The sequence below is a fragment of the Cricetulus griseus genome, chromosome 3 (assembly GCF_003668045.3).
Source record: "Cricetulus griseus strain 17A/GY chromosome 3, alternate assembly CriGri-PICRH-1.0, whole genome shotgun sequence".
In the NCBI taxonomy this organism is placed as follows: Eukaryota; Metazoa; Chordata; class Mammalia; order Rodentia; family Cricetidae; genus Cricetulus; species Cricetulus griseus.
Window position 1 is genome coordinate 130,357,984 of NC_048596.1, and position 25,700 is coordinate 130,383,683.

Here is a 25,700-nt window from a genome sequence, read left to right on the forward strand (position 1 = left end):
ATTCCATTGTTTTTAAAGAATATACCAGAAAATGGAAAGATCTCCCATGCTCTTGGATAGGTAGGATCAATATAGTAAAAATGGCAATCTTGCCAAAAGCAATCTACAGATTCAATGCAATTCCCATCAAAATCCCAACACAATTCTTCACAGACCTTGAAAGAACAGTACTCAACTTCATATGGAAAAACAAAACAAAACAAAAGGATAGCCAAAACAACCCTGTACAATAGAGAAACTTCCAGAGGTATCACCATCTGTGCCTTCAAGCTCTATTATAGAGCCAGAGTCCTGAAAACAGCTTGGTATTGGCACAAAAATAGACAGGTTGACCAATGGAATCGAATTGAAAACCCTGATATTAACCCACATACCTATGAACACCTGATTTTTTGACAAAGAAACTAAATTTATACAATGGAAAAAAAGAAAGCATCTTCAACAAATGGTACTGGCACAACTGGATTTGGACATGTAGAAGATTGCAATTTGTTCCATATCTATCGCCATGCACTAAACTTAAATACAAATGGATCAAAGACCTCAACATAAATTTAGCCACACTGAACCTCCTAGAAGAGAAGGTAGGTGGCACCCTTGAACAAATTGGTACAGGACACCGCTTTCTGAACATAACACCAGTAGCTCAAACATTGAGATCGACAATTAATAAATGGGACCTCCTGAAACTGAGAAGCTTCTGTAAAGCAAAGGACACAGTCAGCAAGACAAAACAACAGCCCACAGAATGGGAAAAGATATTCACCAACCCCACATCTGACAAAGGGCTGATCACCAAAATATACAATGAACTCAAGAAGCTAGCCACCAAAACATCAAACAATGCAATTAAAAGATGGAGTGCAGACCTAAATAGAGAATTCTCAACAGAGGAATTCAAAACGGCTGAAAGAAACTTGGGAAAGTGTTCAACATCCTTAGCCATCAGGGAAATGCTACTCAAAACCACTCTGAGATACCATCTTACTCCTCTCGGAATGACTAAAATCAATAACACCAATGGCAATCTATGCTGGAGAGGATGTGGAGAAATAGAAACTCTCCTCCATTGCTGGTGGGAGTGCAAACTTGTACAACCACTTTGGAGTATGGCGGTTTCTCAGGAAAATGGGAATCAGTCTACCTCAAGACCCAGCAATCCCTCTCTTGGGCATATACCCAAAGAATGCACATTCATACAATAAGGACATATGTTCAACTATGTTCATAGCAGCAATATTTGTAATAGCCAGAACCTGGAAACAACCTAGATGCCCCTCAACTGAAGAATGGATAGAAAAAAATGTGGTATATTTACACAATGGAGTACTACTAAGCGCAAAATAAAATTTTTAAAAGGAGTATTAATGAAGGATTGTGCATGGATACACAAACTATCTCAGAAGATAAAGGTTATTAAATAAAAATTGCAGCGCCAAGCATGATATACCTCCCTATTCAAAGAAACTCCAGAGGTCTCCAAAACAATACAGGCTATTGCTATTCCTCTTGGTTACCCACTGTAACTACATGGTAAGATTCTATTGCTGAAGACACCACAGACTTTGACTTAAAGACATAAGAGAAATCAGTTTCAAATCAGTCAGGAAACTTCCTCCTTGCTAGCCAGCTGTCATAGTGCCAGAAGGTTCAATGCAGGCTTCTGGAGAGGAAAACCATCAATGATCTTACCCAGTGCTGGACCCTACAGGCTACCATACTGACCTGCCAAGTAAGACGTACCCATGTATGCAATAGTGGCATGATTAGTGTGGGCTAACCAACTGTTTTCTGATTGGATTTGAAGCCTGCTCCATAAAAAGGAACTTATGGATATGAAGACCAGAGGCCCTAGAATAGAACCTACTGTTACTATTTTGCCAGATGGCCATCATATCAAATTGCCTTCAAATCATGTTTCTATTCACAGAGGTGGACTACTCCTGAGCTCACTCAGAGAACCTCCTTTTGTAGTACATGCAAATGTGAGTCAATGCACTGACTCATAACTGAGAATAAAGTGACTAGGAGTACTCAGCCCCAAATGGAACATCTTTATTACACTGTCACCAAGGCTCAGGGAGTACTTAAAAAAAGCAAGCAGAAAACACATGTTAAGAGGCAGGGATTGGGGAGGAGTTTGCACTCATGAACTCATAGGACCTGTGGTTATCTGTACCAGATCAAACCTGCCAAACCTGTAGCATGGTGGGGTGGGGGGGAGAGGAACTCATGAGGCCACACCTCTTATTGAGGTTCTACTGGGAGTTGATGGCTACTGGAGAGGGAGAATCCTTCTTGCTTGCTAGTGGCAGAACTGTGGGAACTGGTAGACTACCCATGCTCCATTGGATAGTCCCACACCCATGCACAGTATTAATTGGACTTGGTGCTGTACAGGGCAGATAGATAGATGGATCAGCAATTAAAAGCACTGGCTGCTCTCCCAGGGGACCTTAGTTTAGTTCCCAGCACCCACATGGCAGTGTCTGTAACTCCAACAACTGTCTCTAACTCCAGTTTTAAGAGATTTCATACTCTCTTCTGGCCTTCACAGGCACCAGCCAGGCATGTGGTACACAGACATACATGTAAGCAAAACACCCATGCACATAAAATAAAATGATTTTAAATTGTTTTTTAAAAGGACTATTTTCTGAGCCAAAGTGTCACCATCTTCATGAGTTCAGCTGTGCCTGCTAGCAAGAGGTCATCACAGCCAGGCTTGTTAATTGATGACTTTCTGTCATAGAAAGAGGGGCAGAGAGGGTCACTGGGACCTCACTGGAGCACCCAGCCCTTTCTCCCACTCAGCAATTTGCAATTCTGCCTTAATTGCACATGGCCTCCAGGAGGATGGGAAGGACTAGGCAGGGGGCTCCCATCTATGAAGCTATAGGGAAGCCATCATCCATGCAGATCTTCCAGTAGCCCACTCTTCTGCTTTCAACACCTCACCCAGGCTCTGTAAGCAACCATAATGAACATGTTGGTTCCCCAAGATGAACTGAGATGGAACCCAACTTTGGTTTATGATTGGGACTTTATGAGGCTAGAGTTGGGGTAGACCTTGCGTAGACATCCCCTCTCACTGGAGAAAATTCTCTTGACAGTGGGTTATTTTTAAAAAGGAGGGGGAGGACATGATGTTGGGGATTCGAGTATGTGTTGGAGAGAATCTAGTGAGGGTCAGTAGAGGGAAATAGGGGTGGGTATGGTCATATTCTATTGTATACATGTGTTACAGAATAAATTTTTAAAATTGTTTAAAGAACTGAGGTTTGAGCTGCCACCCAAGATACAAATGTTGTAATCTGAGTCCAGTAAAATTGTTTCTAGTAAGACATTCTCCAGAGGAACAGAACCCGATGTCTTCACAATACAATGTTTACAACATCCAAAATTAGTCGACACGCCAAGAATCAGGAGCATGTGACCTACTTTCAAGAGAACAGACGAAGGAGACAAAACCAAATGTCCCAGATGTTAGCACAGCTCATAGAAACGTGAAAGGACCAATTATCATCATGTTCAAGGACTTGAAGAAAAATGTGCTCATGATGGGTGAAAAGATTAGAAATCTCAACAGAGACACCAGGACTATGAAAAGAACCCAGTGAGAACATCACATGAGCATGCTCTCCAATCACTATGTACAGAATTAGAAATCATCTTTAAAAATGGCTAAGAATCTCTGTGTGTTATAATCCAAATGGGTTATAAAAATACCCTATGGTTATTTGAGCTACTGTATGATAAAGCCAGCGGTTCAAACACAAAAGGCCCATCTCCAAATTCCTAACCACTATATCGCACTGTTTCTCTAATGAGTAAACAAACAAACAAGCCCTATGGTAACTGTAGAACATTTAGACCTGAATACTAAAAACAGTACACATCAAAAGCTGTCTGCAGCAAAATGTACTAAAATGGAAATACATAGTCTTGAATATGTGAATTAAAATGACTAAAGAGTCAGTGGCTCACATACGAATCCTAGCATTCAGGAAAGATGTGGAGGCAGGAGATCACAAGTTCAAAGCCAGTCAGGGATACATAGAAAGTTCCAGGTCAGCCTAGGACCTAGTCCAGGAGGAAAAGTAAAAAGATTTCAAAAGATAAAAATTTAGTGAGGTAGATATTCTACTCAAAAAATTAGGGGGAAAGCAACAGGACTATAAAGAATATTTTTTAAAAGGGAGGGAGGGAGGGAGGGAAGGAGGGAGGGAGGGAGGGAGGGAGGGAGGGAGGGAGAAAGCAATGAAGGAAGGAGGAGGAAAAGATGGCTCAGTAATGAGAACAATTATGATGACCAAAGTTGGGATGCAGCACCCATGTGACATGTCAGATATCCTGTGCACTCTGATAACCCCAGGTCCAGGGGTGAAGCAGGGACAGGGCTTGATGGCTTTCAGTCTAGTTGAGAAAAATGCAAAGCCCAGACTCAGAGAGAGACCCTGCCTCGAAAGAATGGGTGGAGAGTGACAGAGAAGGGCACCTGACACACTCTTAGGGCCTCTTACACACATACATACATATTCTCACACAGCCATACATATTCACGTATGTATGCTAACAAAGACACATGACATATACTAACACAGACAAATACATTCATAAATCTTTAAAAATAAAAATCAATAGAGCTAGGCATGATGACATGTGTCTGTGGTGCCAACTACAGTGGAAGCTGAGACAGGAGGATTGTTTGAGCTCAAGAGTGACATATTAGCTGGGGCAATACACTGAGACTCCATCTGAATATAGAATAAACAGACAACAAATAGAAAATCAAACAATATACATAAGTAGAACTTATAAGTTGAAGAAGTAGAAAATGAAAGGAGGTAGAGAAGAAAATGCTAATTCATTGAAAAGACTAGTAGGCAAATGTCTAAAGCATCATGAATGAACTTGATTTGCATTCATCAGCAAAGATAAGGCTGGAAACCATTACTGTGAATTTATATTGTGTAAGCTACACAATATGTAACCATTTGTGTAGATTCTAAAATACAAAAACCACAACACACAGCTTACCATTCTATACAGAAAGAGGGTTAAGGAGTCACACCAGCATCAGCATGGTGGCTTCTTCTGGAGAACACTTCAGAGGAAAGTATGAGGGCCATGGATGCTCATTGCTCTCTGAAACAACTATGGCCAGATAGTAACATGGCTTAAATAGGGGTACACCACACATACTCCATTACTAAAATTAAATTGCAACCTTTTTATTTCATTAATCTTTCCCCCACCCTCATCCAGCCAGGTTGTACAGGACCCAAGGGCTAGTGAGAGGGGAAAACTTAAACTTGAGACCTCCAAGGTAAGTTTCCAGCCTTGGAAAACAAAACCTTGGGTTTTGTTGATTTTGTTTTGTAGATTTATTTATGAGATGGATAACAGTACAAGGAGGGCCATGAGACCCTGGGTCCCAGCTTAGTGTTCTGTGGGGGCTCCTTCCCCATCTACTGAATCTAGAACCAGGATACTGGAGTGATGGTGTCTCAATGAAGAATGAGCATACAGATAATTTAACCATGGTAGCTGTAATAATAGTCAATTGTTTACTAGTGGCTAAGAGTGAGTACACACTGATTCAGCATTCCCACAAGTTCAACAAGACATTGTTCAGCTGTAGATGAGGGAAAGGAAGGCTGTCATTCCAAACTTGTCTGAGATCTCTAAGCTCCTCTACTGTTTCCAAAGGAAACATGGGGGAAGTGACAAGCCAACTATGGTATCAATGCTTATATTTCTTCTTTCTCAGCCAGGCGTTGAAGAGTGCCATTAGCCACATCTTTCTGTGGTAGAAGTGATACCAGCCACCCTCACTTGCACTGCAGGCAAGACAGCTTTCATCATTTCTGTATAGAATGGTAAGTTGCATGCTGTGGTAAGTTCCATATTCCAGATGAGAAAACTGAGGCTGGGAGGGCCTGAATTGTTTCCTGAACCCAAATCCTCAAGTCTCAATCCCCAGTGCCTCAGAATGTAGCTGTATTAGTAGATAACATTTTCCTCATTTTTCTATAGGTAACTAAAATATTAAGTCACCCAAGTGGGTCCCTGAGAAGACACACAGAGGGAAGATGGACATCTATGAACCAAGGAGAAAGGCCTGAAACAGAGTACCTCTCACGGCCTCAGAAAGACCACCCTGTCCAACCGCTGGTCTCGGACTTCCAGCCCCCACAACTGTGGAGAGGTTTAAGCCCCACTCAAGTGGCATTTTGTTATGGAAGACCCAGCAGACTGAAACAGATGTACTAAGATGATAAGTCTCACTAAAGGGAACTGGAATTGAGCCTCTCGCACAAGTCTTCCTACTGTTTCTTGTGGTGACATAATAATTATTAAATTAGTATCTGCTCTTAGTGTTCATAGAGAAACATTCTGCAAATTATATGCAAATGGGTATATAAAGTAGCAAATTGGAGAGACTCAAAGTAGCAGTTTAATTCCATTTTTGTCATATGTATATGGAATATGTGCATATTTGCACGTATGTTGATATATGTGGAGGTGTGTACATACATAAGTATGCATGTGAGTGTGGAGGCCAGAGTTAGCATAGGGTATCTTCCTCAATCACTCTCCATCACATATATTGAGGCAGGGTCTCTCACGTGAACCCAGAGCTCACTGATACAGCTAATCTCACATGACACTATTCCCATCTGACATTCACGTGGGTGCTGGGGATCTGGCCTCCAGCCCTCACACTTGCAAGGCAAAAGCTTTGCCTGTAGAGCCACCTCCCCAGCTCCCACCCATTTCTCTAGGTTTCTAATTGCAGATAAGATACAGAACATGAAAGACCATTGTTCCTAATAATAAACACTGGGCAAAATAAAAATTAATATACATTGTCTATTATCATTTAATATAATCATTATTATCATTATTAAACCCTAACCAGTGAGCTAACATCTCCAATTCCACATCAGTGGTCCTCAGTCTTCCTAATGCTATGGCCCTTTAATACAGCTCCTCATGTTGTAGTGACTCCCAACCATAGCATTACTTCATTGCTACTTCATAACTGTAATTTTGCTACTGCTATGGATTGTAATGTAAATATCTGATATGCAGGATATCTGATATGTGATGCCTGTGACAAGGTCTTTGACTCCCCGGGTTGAGAACCAGTAGTCTAGAGGAAGCAATCCTAGAGGGATTAAGCCTTTCCTAAATGAGCAAAGCTCAACTGTTACCCTTCTCTCTGGTCACAGTGGAATGAGGAGTTATCAGTTTCAATTGTTCACTGTAGAAATAGGAAGGGAGCTGCCACATTAAGTTTGGGGCTAGAAAGATAGGTTAGGCCCAGGTGAGTGTGTCGTAAATCCACACCACCACATTTTAGCCTGGAGTGTGGTGGCCTACAGGAAGCAGGATAGCAGGTGGAGTGGTACCCCACAGTCACCTGGGGACTGGCACTCTCTTTCAAAAGCAGATCTGATCTTGACTCCACCCATCTGAAAGCTGTGGTAAACTGACAGTAACCCAAGCCAGCCTACCTCAAATCTCAATTCAGTAGAAGACCTTCCCCTCACTGGAGCTGCCTCTGTCAGTTGAGTAGGGAGAGGTGGGGACTAAGCGATTATATAAAGATAAGGTAGGTCAAACCTAACTTGAAGTTCAACCTGCTTCACCCATCAATTCTGTGAGCCCAGGCCAGTGTTTCTAGTGTTTAAGCCAGTCTGATTGCTTCTGTTTCTAACTAATGAATCTTAGTTAAGATAAAGCCCAAGTCCTGGCCAGCTATGTATTAGCATATATATGCATGATTAGACATGCAAATTTTATATAAATTAGCAATACAATTTCTAAAAAGTTACAGTATCTTTTAGATATTCATCAAACTGACTTTATATTACTATATATGCACTAGATGGTACTAGAAAACAACTAAATTTCACAAAGCAGTTGTAACAGAATTTTTGTAAACATACCTCAGTGCTGTGTAGACCTGACTCTGGGGCAGATTTATATTCTAATGATCTCACCATCACTCAAAACAGTAATGGAGGAGGGATAGATATATAAATATGAGTAGTAATTAAAGAATTTAAATAAAAAACTGTGATGGAATTCCAATTTTTTAAAATTACTCATTGCAAACTTGTCATTTTTTTTAACTGCTACTACCTGCACATGACACCAACCACAGCAACCAAATCAAATTGGTACTTGATGCCATTAAGACAGCAGTGTAAGATTCTAGATTGAATACAGAGAAATGAAAACAAACATAGAAGAGAGACAGAGTTTTGAGGTCAAAATGACCCCTTAAAATTCAAGGAGCATTTCAACATATCTGAAGTACCATTTTAACTGTCAAAAAAAAATAAATAACCAAAAGGTCTTTACTGTTGCACCCAAAATAAAAACTTTATAGACTCCATATTGTCTTGCCATGCTGCAAACTAGTGTTTTATTTCATGGATCAGTTTATGGAGTTCTAAAAAGAAATGCCTGGGAGGGAAAAGGATCAGCCTGTCCCTTCACCAGGAGCCCACAAAGTTCCCCAGAAATGCAAGCTCAGTAGCATCTCTGGGAAGGACATTCTTCCTCCCCTGGGGGCCTTGGCTGTGTTGGTCCATCCAGTCCCTACCCTATCCAGACACAAGCTACTAGATCGTGACTAATATTCATCTTCCAGGTAGGTTCAGTGACTCAGGGAAGACTTGTTAGATTCTTCCTCACCTGAAGGAGCCAGCCAGTCAGGACACTCTGAGGTCAGGCCTAAGGACCAAGTAATAAAGGGGCAATAACAAGGCTCAGTTAACCTAGAGCCGCTTTACTCAGCTAGACAGATCATGCTAGACAGATCATGCTACCCTGGGACTTATCTGGTTAACCTTTACAGGAAACTTCAAGAATGTGCTTTACTAGTGTTCCAGGAAGTTCATTTTCCCAGAGTTCCATAGTCCAGGGTTGGAAAGCTAATCCAAATGAGAAAAGCCTCATTAGTTAAGCCCAGTAAAAGGCCCAGCATCTTTCTCAACATGGTAGAAGCATGGACTGAGGATATCAGGTAAAACAGAAGGACCAAAAGCAAGGTATGTTTCTGTCTTCAGTGTCAGGCCCTACCTCCAGAGGCTTTCGTTCCATCTGTGCTACCTATTCGTGCCACGGGAGAAAGGAAGGAAAGATCATTTTTTAGGCAAACTCAGAGATTTCCCTACAGCCTGTATAGAAGCTCTCAGTTTCTACCCACATCTACCCCTCCCTGACTACTCATTTTATTTCCTCCACTAATGGCTAAACAGTCCAAAGTGTGTTCCAAAACCAGCTGCGAGCACAAAAATCAAACACAAGCACCATTTGTTATTTGCTCAGCAATTCTAGCTGTCACTCCCTCAGAGAGGATGGCAGCAGGTCATCAGATAAACATCCCATTAGCTCATTGGCAGACATGCTGGGCGGCAGGTCATAGACTGGCAGCTGATGGGGCGCTGGCTTGAGTGAGAAGAATAAAACCCATCTGCCCTTTGCGTCATTGTGTGGCTCTGTATGAAGGTTCTCATTCGAGAAATCCACTCTCAATGGCCCAAAGACACTGCTTTCCCATCGAGTATTCTCTGCAGAGCATCCAACCTGCAGGCCACATGCATCCCAGGATAACTACAGATGTTCTCCACACGCTTACAGATTAACAACAACATTTCCCAACATCAGAGGGTTGAACACCTCTGCTAGTGGGTGGTGTTCACCACCAGGCAAATGTTAGGACCACCTGGGGATTGTTGTGTGGTCAGATGTCCAGGTTATACTCCAGACAAGCTATAGCAAAGTAGATATGGGTAGCCAGGTGATGCCAACACACCAACAGGACTATATTTGTAGCAAAGTCACAGCCTCTGAACCCATGTTCATTATAAAGCAGCCAACAGGGGGAAAATAATCCAAAGAAACCAATCTACCAATATCATACCCGTGAGTCAAAAGCCCCTGAATCCCATTAAAGGATATTTTAGTGACTATTAATTTTATGCTGAGGTCTGTGTTCACGATCCCCCCCAACACCTTTTGTTAAGGGTGTTGACAGCAATTAAGAAAACTCTGTAATTGGGGCAGCATTCTTTCTCCTTGGATTTATTCATCGTGGTGACTGCTAACCATCCCTGCCACAGACAGAAAGACAAAGAAGAGTAACAGTAGCAAGCCTATGGTAGTGGCTGAGCTGCACTGTAAAACCATCTTGACGTATTTCCAAGGTCACTAGAGCACTAAACTGAGTCCATTCCATCTCAATAGAAAGATAAACCCAGAAGTATAAAAGCAGGTCCCAGCCCAGGAAGAAATGCTACCTGGACAATGCAGGTTGTCCAACTGTGCCAGGGAACATTTTCAAGCACACTCCTAGTGATACAGGACCATGAAATAGTCTTAAATACCTGACAACCCACAGTTGTTCAATTAGAGGTGCAAAGCTGAAAACAGAGAGTTCCCAACCCAAATTACATGTCATTTTTTTTTAAAACCCTTAAGTCACACCCCAGGCCTATTAGCTTGGGATATGAGAAAACGGCTAAGTATCGACACTGGGGGAAGGGGTGTGTATGTCTGGGTGTGTATGTCTGCTTCCCATGTGTTTGCATGTGCATGAAGGCTGGAGGTCAACATCAGGCAACTATCTCAGTCACCCCCTTATTTTCTGAGACATTTGCTCACTGAACCTGGTACTCACCAATTCAGCAGTGCTAGCTGGCCAACTATCTCTGGGAAGGCACTTGTCCCTGCTCCCCAGTGCTGGGATTATAGACATGTGCCTCCATACGCTGCCCTCTGTATGGTTCTAGGTCCTTATGATTGTGTGCCATATATTTTACTGACTGAGCCATCTCTCCAGTTCCCAAAATGGCACTTTTTAAGCAGTGGTTTTCACACGTGATCGTGTATCTGAATCCTCGGTGACTAGACCAGGCTGTGACACTCTAGATCCTGCAGGTCTGACATGAGGCTGGAGGATGTTATGTATTGAAAAGTTCCCAGGTGATGCCTATGCTGCTGGCCCAGGTTTCATAAGTTGCTCAGGCAACTCTCACGACAGTATCCAAGGCTGAAAAAGCAAGCAAGCTCAGAGTATGGCCTCTTCAGGGAAAGTTGTATCCCAGCTATGCTGCCAACCTGGTACTTGGTAATAAGGTGTTCTGGCCTAAAGCTAAGGCTCTGAAGTTGAGCATGAGGGTACATCTTTAATCCCAACACTAGGGAGGCAGAGTTAGGGGGAATCTGTGATTCAAGGCCAGCCTGGTTTACAGAGTGAGTTCTAAGGCAAACAGAGCTACACAGAGAAACCCTATCTTGGACAAAAAAAGAAAAAAGAAAAAAAGAAAACTAAGGCTCTGTTCCAATGAGATCCTGGGTTCCTTGTAGAAATAAAATTTTGCAAAGGGCAGTAACACATGAAATGTCAACACAAATATACACAGAAAGGAGGTGACTTTGGGGCCAATAGAGCAGCTTCTAAAATATCCACATATGCCAATAACAATTTCTATTAACAATGGGAAACCAGCATGGAAGTGATCCAGACCCCATGAATGTGTGTGTCAGTGAGGAGGCCTCAGAAATCTATAGGGCCTCTTGTAGTGGATCAGTACTTATCCCTAGCATAGGAATGGACTTTGGGATCCCATTTAACATAGAGGAATACTCCCTCAGCATAGACACACTGGGGTGGGCCTAGGCCCTATCCCAAAGGATATGACAGACTCTGAAGATGCCCCCATGGAAGACCTCACTCTCCCTGGGGAGCAGAAATGGTATGGGATAGGGTGTTAGTGGGGGGCAGGGGAGGGGGGAGGGAGAGGGAACTGGGATTGACATGTAAAACAATCTTGTTTCTAATATAAATAAAAAATGGAGAAACCAATAGGTGATAAATGCAGCTGTGGTCCTATAAGATTCTATCAGCAGGTGACACTGTGGTCATCTTAATCTAAAAGCATCACTCTATGATCACTTCAAGCAGTAAGGAATTGACTAATAAAATCCTCGGCACTATATCCCTGCCATCATGTGACACGTGGCTGTTAAAAAAGGGGAGTTCTCACATACGACTCTGTGTGCACGTGAGCCCACAGAGTGTCAGCTCCATTCCATCCCCTCCGCTGCCTAGACTCACCTGTCACTACTTTGCAGTGCTGCCTGGGCTCCTCCACAGAGGTAGACTGGCTGGAGGCAGAGGACCATTTGCGCCTGATCAGATGCTCTCTTCCGCTGAATGGGCCTCCTGAGTTGTTGAGGGGCTGGATGAACACCTGCTCCTTCTCGAGCTGGATGAGGCCAACCTACCCAGAAAGGAGAGAACGAAACATTGGTCATTCTCATTCACTCATGCTTCTGGCCCCAGTTGACTGTGCTTTTGTTTGCCACTTGTCTGGGCTTGTGCTTTCTTTCTATTTGCTGTAGAACCCCACAGTGAGTCACCACCTCACCTAAAGATCTCCCATTGAGTGGTTGTTTTGGGAGGTTTGGATGGGCAGGTGTCTTAGTTAAGACTTCCATGGCTGTGATAAAACACCAGGACCAAAAACAACTTGCAAAGGAAAGGGCTTATTTCACCTTGCAGATCACAGCATCATCAAGAGAAGTCAGCAGGAACTGATGGGGAGACTAAGATGCAGGGGAGCTGCTTACTAGCTTGCTCAGCCTGCTTTCTTATAGAACCCAGGACCAACAGCCTAGGGGTGGCACCACCCACAATGGGTTGCCCCTCCCCCATCAGTCAGTAATTAAGAAAATGCCCTACAGGTCAATCTGATGAGGTGATTTTCTCAGTTGAGAGTCCCTCTTCCCAAATGACTCTAGCCTGTGTCAACTTGGCATGAAACCAGCAAAGTGGGGTTAAAACTGCTGTGGGATGCCTGTGTATTTATTTTCCAAGTCGACTTTCAGGGAAGATGGACCACTTTACTATCATTTGCTCAGATGTTTGTGTGTGTGTGTGTGTGTGTGTGTGTGTGTACACATTTGCACATGCACATACATGCACACACAGACATAATTATGTGCAACATAGTGTGCATGAGGAGTTTAGGGGACAACTTTTGGGAGTCAGTTCTTTCCTTCTACTATGTTCTCAGGGATCAAACTTATCAGCCTTGGTGGCAAACATCTTTACCCACTAAGCCATCTTGCTAGCCCTATGTCATTTATAATCTCTCTCTCTCTCTCTCTCTCTCTCTCTCTCTCTCTCTCTCTCTCTCTCACACACACACACACACACACACACACACACACACACATACACACACACACACACACACACACACACCACATACACACATCACACACACACGGGGTGGGGGGGAAGAGAAGAGAGAGAAAGGCAGATAGAGAGAGAGGGAGGAGAGAGAGAGAGAGAGAGAAAGAGAAAGAGAGGAGAGAAAGAGATAATATGCTAGGGGTTGAACCTAAGCCCTGCTAGAAAAGTACTCTACAACCAAGCTATATTTGAAGCACTAAAACTACCCTCTTACAAATCCATTTGAGGTGATGGAGAGATGGCTCACCTCAGCTAAGGCATTATGAGCACTTACTGCTCTTGCAAGGATTGGGCTCATCTCCCAGCACCTATGTGGTAGCTCATAACTGTCTTTTAACTCTGGTTCTAGGGGCTCTAACTCCTTTTTCTGGCCTCCTTAGTCAAAGCATATATGTGGTGCATAGACATGCATGCAAACAAAACATCGATACACATTAAATAAATCTCAATAGAGTCTATTTGAACTAGGTGTGGTGGTACCCAGTCATAATTCCAGCTCTTCCAAAATGAGGCAGGGGATCAAGAGTTTGAGGCTAGCCTGGAATAAGTCAGAACCTATCTCCAAAATTCGAAAGGGGGTGGTAGTATGGTGATCAACTGTGGAGGCAACCTTCAAACTGTAGGGCCAGAACATTATATTCCTAATGGGAAAATGTATCTTGTCCTTCCTTAAGGATATTTAGAACTAAACACCAAGACAAAAGAACCAGTCCCTTGTGTAGTATTAATGACTAGGGCGTGGAGACATGCAAATTTCCACCCTAAACTTGCAACATTTAAGAGAAGCTGAGAGAGTATCTGATGGATTTGATTATTTTATTCTGATTATAAATGTTCATCTTAAAAGCCGTATCAGAGTATGAGGAGAGAGCTCAGGCCTTCCTGTATCTGTGAGACCAGGCTGTTAGGCTAAGAAGAATGGCTTGTGTAATCTCATACTCTAGTGAAAACTTGATTTCAGATGGCCAAAAGAACTTGAAAGTGAAATTGAATGTGTTAAATTTCTAAGACAGTGCTAGATATTTAACAGTGAAAAAAAAACACATTTGTAAATGAGCCTAAATATAACTCAAAAGCCTCTTAAAAGTGAGTACAAATACTTTCTATTCAATAAGATTTATAAGTCAAATGAAAAGCTTAAAAAGTAGGACTTTCTAATTTGTCATTTCTCTCTCTCTCTCTCTTCTCTCTCTCTCTCTCTCTCTCTCTCTCTCTCTCTCTCTCTCTCTCTCTCTGAGACACGGTCTCCCTATGTCACACTGGCTGGCCTAGAACTCACAGAAACCACCTACCTCAGTCTCTAGAGTGCTGGAATTAAAATGTGCACTACCATGCCAAGCTTAATTTGTCATTTTAATAAATATTAGTTGGGGGTGGGGCTATGCAGAGGACTTTCTCTGGAAGAAATGCTGACTGCACTGAAAGAGCTTGCTCTCCCTGCCTGAGGTACCTGCTGTGTGCCCCTCCTTATACACAGTCAGCAAAAATAAGAAAAACCTCTCACATGAAGCTGAAGCTGCCAAAGTGGAAAGGGCCCTCTCCAAACACTGGTCCATGCAGCATCCCCTCTCCTGAGCCACACAGCCCAGGACTGCCTTGGCCAGCACAGATTCAGATGAGGCAGACCCACCTGAGGGACACACACAGACATAGACACAGGAGAGAGAGAGAGAGAGAGAGAGAGAGAGAGAGAGAGAGAGAGAGAGAGAGAGAGAGAGAGAGAGAGACTCAGACACACACACACACACATTCCCCCTTCCATAGCTAAAGCCGGGACAAGGATGAGGAGACGCTTCAGTTGATAAAGAGCTTTCCATACAAGCATGAAAGCCAGGCATGGTGGCACATGCTTATTACCCCAACACTGGGGAAGAGGCAGAGACAGGAGTGTCCCCAAGGCTCACTAGCCAGTCAGTCCAGCCCACTTGTTATATTTCAGGCCAGAGAGGGATCGTGACGCATAAAAAAGCAAGGTACACAGGATTTAAGGAAAGATACCCAGGGTTGACCTCTGTTATTTGTGCACATCTCAAACAAGGAAACGACAACCACATACTGAGCTAGGGGTTCAAAGCCCTGTGTAGCAGAATCCCCTGGAGGTGTTGAGTAGGGTTCAACAGTGTGCCTTTCTAGCAAGTCCCTCAACAGTAACAGACACTTATAGTCTGGTAGGCAGTTTGAGGAACACTGTCCTCTGCAAAGTGCTGTAGCTTCTCTCATCTCAAGCCCAGGGCCCTCTTCCTCAAGCCAAATGAGAGATAGGTAAGTTCCACAGTGCTTGGAGAAGAAATCAACTCCTCAGATCACCTACAGCCCGGAGTCCTTCCCAACATGCAGTATAAGACCACACTTCCAGCTCTAAGCAGATCTCAAGGTTTCCATTTCATTAGAACCTTTGCCAAGAACAACTCACAGATTTTATAGCCTAAATGAAACTGTCTCTGAGTAGCACTGCACAACCTGCAAGAGAGCCAGCTTCTCTCTCTTCCCCCACCCTCTCTCCTCGGAGACAAAAACTTGAGTTTGCTCACTCAGATACCTCAGAGAGTGTAAAGTGGAGAGGGGCTGTGATGGGCATTGCAGAAAGAGGCTCAAGTGCAGAACACTCCTTCCATAACAGTTGGCTCTCAACTCTAATGAAAGGCTGGGTTTTTGGGGAAGCACTCAATGGGTGGCCAAAGCCAGCTCAAATCACCAGTGCTTTCAAAGCCAGTTATTCTCCCCATGCAGTGTGTGGAAATCAGGTAGCAGCCAGCTGAAATGCAAGGTTTTAGAGCTGGAGATGTCACTCTGGTGGAAATCCTTCACACACGCACATGCACACACGCACGCACTCACAAACACACACATTCTCTTTTAGTTTGGGGAAAGGTTTTTCTCGGGGCATCTTTTCTTGGGGGTTCCACATACAGCCTTCCTTTCACTGGGTAAGAAGAGGGCAGCGGAGGGATGGACAAGGGGACAGATGATCTGTATTTTACCTGGCAGCTCCTGGTCCTCATGGGACCTTACATTCAAGCAGAGACATGACAAGGATGAGGACATAAGAGAAACAGCTACATAACGTTCTCAGTCTGTGGGATAGTCCTAGAAAGGGCCACCTTTCCCCCTCCTTGGGTCTTAGTCTCATCATCTAGGGACTCCCTGGGAGTCTTTAACACTCACCTGATCTGCACAGGCACAGGGATAAGATCCTCTGTTGTCTCATAAATGTGTACAATTTATATCAAAAGAATGTATATGTTACTTTTGTCCCCTACCCACAATCTTACCCTTAAGTACTCACCGGCCCTCAGTATATTTCCCTGTCCTCCTTTCTTTTCCCTAAGCCCCCTTCCCAGCAGTCTAATGTCTGTCCCCATGTTATCAGGTATTTTCACAACCTAGCAGTTAGTTCCACTGAGACTGCCCTTCCTGATTTTTTCTCAAGTCTGCCATATCAAGGTTCATAGACAAACTGAATGGACTGTCCCCACTATCACTAAATTAGATAGCCCTCGGTGCTATTGACTAGGGATTGTCATCCCCGGCCACAAGATGTATGGTATCACATGAAAAGCCCTGACATCCAGACCCCACTCTAGGAAGGAACAGATAGAATGCAAGCACAGACATTTATTTTGAAGCTCATCAGGAAACCTAGTAGACAACCATAGACAAGAATCATCATGATAGCTTTTAATGGCATGTGGAAACTCAAGCTACTGCCTGCCTTGACTTTGATGTCTAGAAGCACCTGGATTCATAACCTGGGCCACCCAATGACTGTTGGGCCATAACACTATGCTGTGGCCCCAAGAACTATATAGGGATTCTCTGGCCTATACTAAGTCCCCAGTCATGACAGAGAGACCAACATACTAAAATGTTCCTCAAGGCCTGTGTTTTCCAGGGATTGCTACATTCCAATGCAGGAGGCCAACAGCCTCTGCAGAGATAGCTGGGGAAGAGGAAATGCCAACAACACACATACCTACCACGGCACAACAGTAGCTTTAAACAACAACTCCCAGTGGAATGCTCTTAAAAAAAAATATTACATTTGGCTAGACTGGGTATCCCACATGAAAGAATTACGGGTTCACAAAATGTAGCAAGTATAACCTGCTCTGGAAGGTTACCTTTCAACACTCTTTTTATTCTGGGTCCTTACTTTGGGGGACTTCTGGACTCCTGTGAGAGAGGACATTATTTACCTTATTTAGCGCCCCCCCCCAACAGGACTAACTTTCCTGCCTTGGCTTTTATCTTCCTAACAGGAAGAGTGCCACAGCTTAGCATAACCAGGAGGTATGGCTCAGATAAACAGCCAGGGTGCAGGCACTTAGGGTGGTGATGAAACCAGGTGACTGCTGAGTGCACCCTCCTGCTAAGGAATTTCAGTGTCCAGGAAGCCCCCAGCCCTTCTTCAGAAAGCTGCAGCTCCTGGCCTGACCAGAGTAGGTGGGCATGGGTCTCCCCTGATCTGAGATGGGTGGCGTAGGTAGCTTGAGGATAGAGTCAATGGCACCTTTGCTTCCTGTATAGGGAAGTCAGTTTCCATGGAGTAGCTGTCCTGGGCTCCAAGCCTGCCTTTGCACCCGCCTCTGATGCTCTAGTGGATTTAGAATCTGGCAGATCCATACCTCTCCTGCACCCCAACCAACCCCAACACACAAGACATGAGGGCACCCCAACCAACCCCAACACACAGACATGAGGGCACCCCAACCAACTCCAACACACACAGACATGAGGGCACCCCAACCAACCCACAAAACACACAGACATGAGGGCACCCCCAACATACAAACATGAGAGCACACCAATCAACCCACAAAACACACTGACATGAGGGCACCCCAACCAACCCCAACACACACAGACATGAGGGTACCCCAACCAACCCCCAACATACACAGACATGAGGGCACCTAGTCAACCATCTGCACATACAGACAGGAAGGCCTGGCCAACCCCCACTCTGCATACATAGACACGAGGGCCCTCCTAACCCCCTCCCTACTCACACAGACATGGGGGCCTTCCCAACCCTCTCCCAGCACCACCCCCCTCTGCACACACAGACATGGGGGCCTTCCCAACCTGTACCCTCAGTCTTGCTGCCACACCTAAATGTTTAACATCTGATTTTTTTTCAATAGAAGATCTTCAGAATGTGAGGCCCCTTGATGGTCTCTCCACCTCTGCTCACTGCAGTTAGACAGCTGCAAAGGACTGCCAGCTGTGTGTGCAGTCTCCCTTGGATGGCTGCCATCCTTCCCCTGGTCATCTACCCCCTCAAAGGCCTAGAGCTGTCATCCCAAAGGTCCCTCCTCTGATCCTCCACACCATGACCTCACCAGGATTCCCCAGACAACTGTTACAAAATCTTCCGTTACCTCTAGGCCTGAGTATAAACCTGGGCCAATGGCAGCAGCTGTGACACACCCACAAATGGCCTGTGGGTAGGGCTCAGCAATCAGTTTAACCAGCCCTGCAAGGGTCTCAGTTCAGCTCAGCGTTGAGAACCACTGTTCTATGGGAAATGTCACATGCCAGAGATTGGCATCTGGTGTGCCATCACATCCCACCCACACGTGTCCATTCAGTCCATCTCCCATCATCCCCTAAATAATCTACCCCACCCTACCCCACTAAAAACTCAGGTCCCTCATCTTGGGAGGACCTGACCTTGGTAGCTTGGCCATCACTCTTCTATCCTAGAACATGGTATCCGCTCCCTTCAGCTGGAACCATCTTTTGACTAATGCTCTACTGAAGGGACCAGCTCCCCTTTTGGCAGCCATAACAGCTGAACATGTGCTTGCCATAAAATTGCCTTGGTCACTTAGAGGTCAGATGCCTGCCTTGTGACAAGGAACCCATCAGAAGTTAGTCACTAGAAAGTCAGATGCCTGCCTCGTGACAAGGAACCAATCAGAAGTTAGCTAGTAGCGCTATGCTTTATGACCCTGGGTGTGCTTTACGGACAAGCGCACAGCAATGATGCACAAAGCATAGCAACCACCCTGGGAGGGCCTATGGGCCATAACAACCAGTTGACCAATCAACACAGGGCAAGCCCTCCAAGCCTGGAGGCACACCAATCATGAGCCTGTGCATACCCCTAGACACACCCCTTACGCTGTCCTATAAGATGTCTTGGGAGGGCCTAGGAGCTGTCTTTTGCTAACCATCCGCCATGGTGGGTGGGTGAAAGACCCGAGCTAACATGGGGTTAGCTCGTTAAATTACAATAAAGCCTTGTGCAGTTTGCATCAAGCTCTCGAATCCGCCTGGTGATTGGGGTGACCGAAGTCGTGGCCTGGGATCCCGGATACTTGAGTTTTCCAGGGGTCTAACACTACCCTGCCTGGTCCATTCATCTTCCAGAATCTCCTCTTGCTTCCCTGGCTCAGCTTTCCCAAAGGCTGGAGTATGTCTTCTTTCCGTGCACATGGGTACAATCTTCTCAGACAGAGATGTTGCATTTATCTCCAAGGCTTGATAGGTGTCTACCCAAGCATTCTGATAAGGAACGTTGATCTAGTCAGCTGTGCTGACTAGTGGGTTTATAACTGAAATAACCTGTAGGGCTAGAGGAGAAACCTGGGTTTAATGCCTTAATAAGTCAGGCTCTCATTGAAAGATTTTACGGATTCTATCTTATTCTATTCCATCAACAGCAAGCCAATGTCATTTATCATTTGGATGGCTTCAGGTGAGGAGAGCTTCAGAAGAGTTAAGGACTTGCTCAAGGTCACAGTCTCAAGGGACCAGGCAGTTTCTTTACCTAAATGACAAAAACAGGACGATGCATTTGCATAGGAACTCGCACATGCGTGAATGCTGGGGTTACATGCCCTCCCTTTACACAAGTTCTGAGGACCAAATTCAGGTGTTTATGCTTGCAAAACTATTTCCCTATTAAGTGATCTCCCACTAAACAATATCTCCTAGCTCCTGACTTGAAACCTATTCTCCAGATTCTGAATGGCAACAATGGCCTGACTATGGCTGTGTGTGACAGGAAATGTTTCTTCAACCTTTAAATCTGCAACCATCACAGTCACTGGTTGGCCTTTCTCAGGGGTACACTTTTCTGCTCAGGTATACACACACACACACACACACACACACACACACAAACACACACACACACACACACACACACACACACACACACACACACACGTGCACACACCACCTTCTGTTTTTCCTTCTAGAAAATGATGCCACTTGGTAGAATTTCAAAGAGAAATCTGAGCCCCCTAGGTCATGTTCGGAAAGGAGCCAGAGCCTGGCATCCTAACAGGTTCTGGAATGTTCTGGAAAGCTTCAGGTGGATGAAGTTCCTGAGCAGGACAATTAGAAGTGCAAATGGCTTGAAAGGAAAAAAGGTCAAAGGAGAAGTTGCTCTGAGACTGTGTGAATGTCCTCCCACAAAGAGGCCAAAGCTCCAAGGTGGAGCTTTATAGTCAGATTCTCTGTCATTCTCCCACCTTCATCTCCAAACTTCCAGCAGTCCTTTGCCATTTTTTCCTGTATTCCTGCCTCTTGGCATCCACTCAGTCTACAAAGACCCAGGAATGTGCTTTGTACTTCCCAGAAAATTTATGCTTTACATGACCAGTTCTTCAGCCATATCTGTGCCTATATCAATATCATGATAACTTATAATGCAGTTCAGTCTATCGGATCCCTTTCAAAAAGTCACCACACTCTAAGAATTTTTACCCAAACTAAGTCCTCCGCAGCTGTACTTGACAATGAGACTTCAAGTTAGAAAACTGGGCAATTTAGTAATAGACCAACCACAGACAGCTGGATAATGCTATCTTGTAAAGTGCAAGGCCAGCATCCCAAGCCTGTCTCCTGATTCCAAGGCCCTCCTTAGAACAACATGCCAGCCTCTTGTAACCTCAGCTCACTGGCTGGGAGTCTCAGTCCCCATCCACTCCTATCTGCACACACTTCTTCCCCTAGAAACCAAAGTGCCCACTCTCTACAGTCTGCAAGAGAAGCCTCCAAGAGAGGATTATTTGTAAAAGGTGCACAAGCACATGCTCACTCGCATGCATACACACACACACACACACACACACACACACACACACACACACACCAATGATGGGTCACAAAAAAAGTGCTGTGTTTACTGACCAGAAAAAGGAAAAGTGGTCACTGAGATAAGTCAGTGTCTAATCCGTGTAACGGAGATGCCAAGATGTGCAGTGTGTGGCTGTGACTTAAGAAGAGGCGTGTCTAGAGGCACTCTACCCTTCTTGGTCTTTCTAGGGTGGCCTGGGAAATGGGCCCGACTACTTAGTGTTCCACAGACAAAATGCTTTGGTGTCCTCTCTGGCCCCTCGCTCACCTGCAATATACCCTTGCAGACCTCAGCCAAGATTGATGGAACAGATTCTAATGGTGGAGCTTCGAGAGGAAATGCAGCCACTGCTCAGTCCATCAGACCCAATGGCAGCCTGAAGACTTCCCCTTCCTAAGACAGTCCTTTCACTCACTCATTTTGGACAAGCCACGAAGAGCCTTTGCTGAGATTGGCATTCTTTCTCTTCCTGAAGTGCCCCTCCCCCACCCCCACTGCCCTGCCTGCTCATGAAGTTCAATTTGGAATTCTGCTGGCCCCTCATCACCTGGTGCTAATCACAGGAGGCTTGGGTAAATTCATTAGGGAGAGATACCTTCTCCACCAGCCAAAAGCTCATTGCTTTCCAATTCCATGGTTACAGGAATCCTTCCAAAACTACGCTACATCTAAAGACTCCCTGAAATGTAAATAAAATGAAGCAGCAGAAACAGAAAACAATTAATCCTTGGGCCTGGGGTCTTTGAAGATCCAAAAAGTGCAGCTGGCATAGCTCTTCCTGATAAGACAAAGAAAGGGAAACACCACAGGCCCATGCCTCTGCCTGCTCCCATCAGGGCAGGGTGGTGGGATGCGGGGGGGGGGGGGGGCAAACAACTTAGCAGTGCTCTATCCTAGTGATATAGCTCCTTTTAAGCAGACCCCCAACATCTCTGAGCACAAACCGCATAAAAGCCGTGGAGACAAGACCGAGCTGACACTCTCCTGCTGTTGTGCAAACACAGCCATTTGTAGACATGAGATGTGGCAAAATGTACTAATGACCAAAATGCTACCCAGCATCCACAGCCACACCCACTTGCTTATATGCCTCCCATAGCTGCTGTCACTCAGAAGGGAGGCGCTGAGAAGACATGACTGAGACTAGATGTCTCATAAAGCTTAAAATATTCACTTTCTACTCCTTTCTGGGAAAAGTCTGCCAATCCCTGCTCCAGTTGATTCTTTCAATACAAGAAGGCTTTTGAAATACCCCATCTACCCACAACTACCAAGGGCTATCTTTTGGAGGACCCTACCTACCCATGCCTTGAAGCTGAGACCCTTTTGGCAAATGCACACACAACTTCACACTTCAGAGAATTTCTACCATGGTCAAAGGACCAGCCCAACTTTATCATCTGCCTGGGCAGACAACCAAACCAAAGATGGGGTGCAGGGAAATCTCAGGTAGCTTAAGATCAAAGATTTTCTTTCCTTTGTGTTCTAGGACCACTTTGACACTACGAGACCAGCTCCCAGCCATGCCTCTTCCCTCCTGCTCTCAGCCTCTGCCTACGTGTAACTCGGGGAGAATGTCCAATGTGCAGCTTGCACGAACAGGATGAATCAGGCAGACTAAACAACAGCAGCGTCTCCTCAAACTGGAATTGAAAAATTGAAAGACTTAGAAGTCCACCCGCAACTGGCTAGGGGTGAACTCAAAAGTCTTGGCTGGGTTCCTTTCTCTAAAGCACAGCGCCCTCACATGGTGCCGAAGGGCAATGCAGTCTTCCTGAAAAGCTGGCTCAGAGGCCATCTGTGAGGAGACTCAGCACTCACCCTGTGAGGACTTTAAATCAATGTTCTCCAGATTTCCAGCCTGGGCTCTTTCACAGATAGCTCCTCGCTTGGAAACTTTACACCAAGAAGTATAAACTCTGACCTCTCCAGAAACTCACGAAACCGCAGCAAATGGGATTCAGATGTTTCCATGTACAGTACCGGGATGTGACCTAGCCTTGAAACACTTTGGCAAAAACAGGAAAAATGATGTGGGCCTTTGAGTCCCTCCCAGAACACGATACATCCCTGATCAGAGTCCTACAGTGATCTGAGCCTTTCTCACTCCCACTTAAGCCTCCTTGCCCACAGCCCACACTCTTTGCCCCCGTTCCGCGTTAACACCTACCAGGCCCCACCGCAATCTGTGCCTTTGCCTTCTTTTTAACCAAGGCTGCCAATTTCTCCCAGTTAAGCAAAAGTAAACCATACCCTAAAATAAGACCTCAGAAAATTAGGCTGCTCCCAGGACATTACATCCACAGGTTACTCGGCCCCAACCCAGTACTAAGAGAGCAGAATCCTCACATAGATTAATCTTGGAGTCACCGACTTTCCGGCTTTGCTGCTGGTGGTGGAAGTGAAGGCCAAAGAATTGTAGGTGGTGATACAAGGTAAGTGAAGGGGACAACTTCTTTGGTCCAGGGTGGGCTGCCAAAAACACTATCAGAAACCTCTATCTCAGAGGTCTACTATGACAAAGTACAGAGAAGCAACAAGTACATCTCTTGCTCTGAGTGGTGCCAGGCTCTTCAGGGGCAACCCATCTGCCAGCCATGTGCTTTCCTTGGGGGCACCATGGAGAAGCAGAGAATTTGGCTTGACACCAATGTAGCCAAGTGCTCAAGTGGGAGCACAAACAGGGCAAAAACACCCCCAAACTCCCTTTGCTTCTCAGTGTACTTGTCACAGGTGTCTCAAACACAGCAAGGCAAGGTCTTGAAGAGGAAGCTTGAGAACAGGGCGTACACCTGGGCCAGGTGAGCACCCCACAGTTCTCACCGAGGGTGGATCCATATGGGGTAAGAAATAAGGCCATGCTCTCTTGGTCTCACCTTCCAGCTCACAAAAGTGAGGTTAACCAGGGCCTGCCTGGGATGCCCTCCTAGCATAAAAAGAAGACCCAAAAGATAGAAGAGAGGTAGAGTATTACCCCATCCTCATACTGAAGAAATCAACACTAGAGTGTTTTCCCGTAATTCGTGTGTAACTCCTACACACCTGTGCAGATGCTGGGCGAGTGGGACCTGGCAGTTTCCTATGCATCCCCCTAGGTGAGCTATAGCTAATTTCTCAAAGCAACCCCTTCTCAGCCACGTTCAGCACACAGCAGAAGCCTTGACAATGACAGGCCTCCCCTGGCATCCCCTCTGCTCAGATGGCACAGTCTGGAAGGCCAAATGAGGGAAGTAGGGAGGAAGGTCTTTTCCCGCCCAGCCCTCAGCGGGACCACCCCAGGCGACACAACAGACTGGGTAGAGCAGACCCATAGGGGGCGCGGGCAGTACCAGGCCGCCGGAGGCGCCGCAGGCGCTGAGGGAGACGAGGGAGCCCGGGTGGCCCAGGACTCGTCCTGAGTAGAAGCACAGCTCAGCAGGGTGTTCGCTGCTCCCCGCAGCACCCGCCTCCTCCACCTCGAAGCCCGGAGATAGAAAGCGCAGGTCGCGGCGCAGCTGAAGGTACAGGTCGCGCCCGAAGGCCGGCAGGTGCAGCAGCAGGGCGCGCTCTCCAGTGCCCTCACGAGGGACACCTGGAGATGCTCGCGGTCGCCGCCACCGCCGTAGCCCCGCTACTCCCGGCAGCAGCTGCAGGTGCACGTCGTCGGGGCGCAGTCGCCTCGGGAGCACCACCTCCACGTCGGCCGCCGCGTCGCCGACAGCTGCCGGGAGAGGGAACATGCGTCAGCACCCGCCTGGCCACCATACCTCCCGCTGGTGGCGGCTCCGGTGCTGGCTCTCAGGGTTCCATGGGCATCGCGCAGCCGTGACCCCGCACTCCCTTCCCTCCCCGAGCCGGGCCTCTGCGAGCCGGCGAAGCCACCCGATCGCCCCAGGGGACGGCTCGCCATCAGCTTGCGGAGGGGAACCGGAGCCCAGTTCCCCGGCTGAAGGCTTCGCCCTCCTCCTCCGGTGATGCTGTCAGCAATCCACCCATGCACCCGCGCGCCAGGATGCTTAGGGAGGGCACGGGGAAGGTGGCCGCGAGAGCAAGCGACACTACCTGTGCCCGGGTCTAGTCCCCACACCAGCAGCAGCAAGGACAGGACGAGAGGGGGCAGCAGGGCGCCGTCGCACATGGTACTCGGGACCAGCAGCCCCCAAGACCCGTAGTGGCAGAGCAGGGGTGCGCGAGGCGGCGACGCCAGCCGGAGTGAAGCCCTGCAGCCTTTGGAAAAAGTAATTAGCGCTGCGGACAAACCCAACATGGTAAATATCAAGCCCCACCTTCTCCTTGGAAAGTAGGAGGTGATTGGAGTTTTGCTTTCCTCTGCCCCTCCTTCCCTGC

The 25,700-nt window shown here is 46.1% G+C and overlaps 1 protein-coding gene across 1 annotated transcript in view; it reads right to left on the reverse strand.

Annotated features, from left to right (window-relative positions):
* Adamts17 (ADAM metallopeptidase with thrombospondin type 1 motif 17) overlaps positions 1-25,491 on the reverse strand; it is a 307,289-nt gene extending 281,798 nt beyond the window's left edge. Inside the window, exons 1-3 of the mRNA XM_027408107.2 lie at positions 25,416-25,491; positions 24,704-25,074; positions 12,140-12,305 (exon numbers count right to left, since the gene is read on the reverse strand). Of these exons, the coding sequence (XP_027263908.1) occupies positions 12,140-12,305; positions 24,704-25,074; positions 25,416-25,491 (613 nt within the window). The remainder of the gene's footprint in view (positions 1-12,139; positions 12,306-24,703; positions 25,075-25,415) is intronic.
* Between the last annotated feature and the right edge of the window lie 209 nt (positions 25,492-25,700).